This window comes from Octopus bimaculoides, chromosome 7 (assembly GCF_001194135.2).
Source record: "Octopus bimaculoides isolate UCB-OBI-ISO-001 chromosome 7, ASM119413v2, whole genome shotgun sequence".
Lineage (NCBI taxonomy): Eukaryota > Metazoa > Mollusca > Cephalopoda > Octopoda > Octopodidae > Octopus > Octopus bimaculoides.
This window is the reverse complement of record NC_068987.1, coordinates 5,455,642-5,457,487: the sequence shown is the minus strand read 5'-3', so window position 1 is coordinate 5,457,487 and position 1,846 is coordinate 5,455,642. Positions and strand designations below refer to the sequence as shown.

General features: G+C 41.8%; 1 protein-coding gene across 1 annotated transcript in view; it reads left to right on the top strand.

Moving 5' to 3' along the window:
* Nucleotides 1-1,846, top strand: part of LOC106883202 (uncharacterized) — a 131,310-nt gene that overhangs the window by 103,204 nt on the left and 26,260 nt on the right. The window contains exon 3 of the mRNA XM_052969187.1: nt 1,221-1,463. Within this exon, the coding sequence (XP_052825147.1) occupies nt 1,221-1,463 (243 nt within the window). The remainder of the gene's footprint in view (nt 1-1,220; nt 1,464-1,846) is intronic.

Here is a 1,846-nt window from a genome sequence, read left to right as displayed (position 1 = left end):
TATATATATATATATATATATATGCATACATACATATATATATATATATACACATATATATTTCTGTCTACCAAATTCACTCCCAAGCCTTTGGTCGGACCCCGGCTCGAAGCTAGAGTAGCAGACACATACCCATGTTGCTACACAGTGGGACTGAACCCGGAACCATGTCGTTGGGAAGCAAACTTCTTACCGCATAGCTACGCCTGCGCCTACATTGTCTCAAATACTTCGAGAAAAGATGCCGTTTCATTATTTCCAGCGAATCAATACCTATACAATCATTAAGAATAGTTTTGATGGGTAAATTAGATATGCTTTGAAGAAATGTCTATCTCCCATTAAACCTGCACTCGTAGCCGCAATTTCTCCTTATCTCTTTCCGAGAAAATTCAGCGTAGCGCATAGATATATCATTTAATCAAGATTGTGTAGCTGAAGATTGGAGATAAATCCATCAGCAGAAATACATAAACACTACTCGGATAATATTGTATCTCTGTTGCTATATATCCGATTGTGTGTGTGTGTGTGTGTGTGTGTGTGTGTGTGTGTGTGTGTGTGTGTACTCCATGCAATTTCATGTTCTTTATACTTACTCGTGCTTGCTATGTGAAGCCGCGTGACCTAGCGGTTAAGATGTTGCCCTCATGAACTTGCTGTCGTGATTTCGATTTCTGGACCAAGCGGTGTTTAATGTTCTTCAGCACCACACTACATTTCACGTTACTCCAGTGTACTCAGGTATAATGGCGTCCCATTCACATAGGTTGTGTGTATATATATATATGTGTGTGTGTGCGTGCGTGTGTGTGTGTGTGTGTGTGTATGTATGTATGTATGTATGTATGTATGTATGTATGTATGTATATGCTTGTGCGTCTGTGTTTGTACCCCCAACATCGCTTGACAACCGATGTTGGTGTATTTACATCCCCGTAACCTAGCGGTTCGGTGAAAGAGACCGATAGAATAAGCACTAAGCTCACAAAGAATAAGTCCTGGGTTCGATTTGATCGACTAAAGGCGGTGCTCCAGCATGGCCGCAGTCAAATGACTGAAACAAGTAAAAGAGTATATATCCTAGATCTAACAATTGGTTATTCGAATTGCTGTGCCTAAGCAAAATCATAAAATATCTAATACTATTATTTTATTGTTTTCATCAATTTCTGAATCTCCGAAACTGCTATTAAATGCCGACTTCTATCGTCTTTCAGAACCAGACACTTGCGGAACTCGATTCATAATCCCGTACCTCAGCGACTCCATCAAATGCGAGGTCAGTATTGAAGTTGTACCGCAGCTACTCAACACCACCAACATCACTCTCACATCTTCCCACATGAATTCGTACCTTAATGCTAGTTATGAAATCGCCCCAAACAGTTCTCTTGTAATAGAGCTGAACTTTCCCAGAATCCGTCTGCAGGATGCCATGTTGGAAGAAGATAAAGCAGTAGGTAAGTAAATAACATACTTCAACCGTTCCTTGTTGTTATACATTCAGGTGAAGGCGCGTGGTTCTGTGATTAAAGGTATTCGGATCCCGATTGTAAGGTCGGGGGCTCGATTCCTGCCAGCGCGTTGTATCCTTCAGTAAGTCACTTTATTTTACATTGCTCCAGTCCACTCAGCTGGCAAATATGAGTAGTACCTGTATTTCAACGGTCCAGCTTTGTCACATTCTGTCTCATTCTGAAGCGGAGCTTTAGGTATTTTCGCTCAATAAACACTAACACCTGGCCTGGGAATCGAGACTGCAATCCTACGACTGCGTGTCCACTACCCTAACCACTGGGCCATTGCGCCTCACACACACACACACACACACACACACACACAC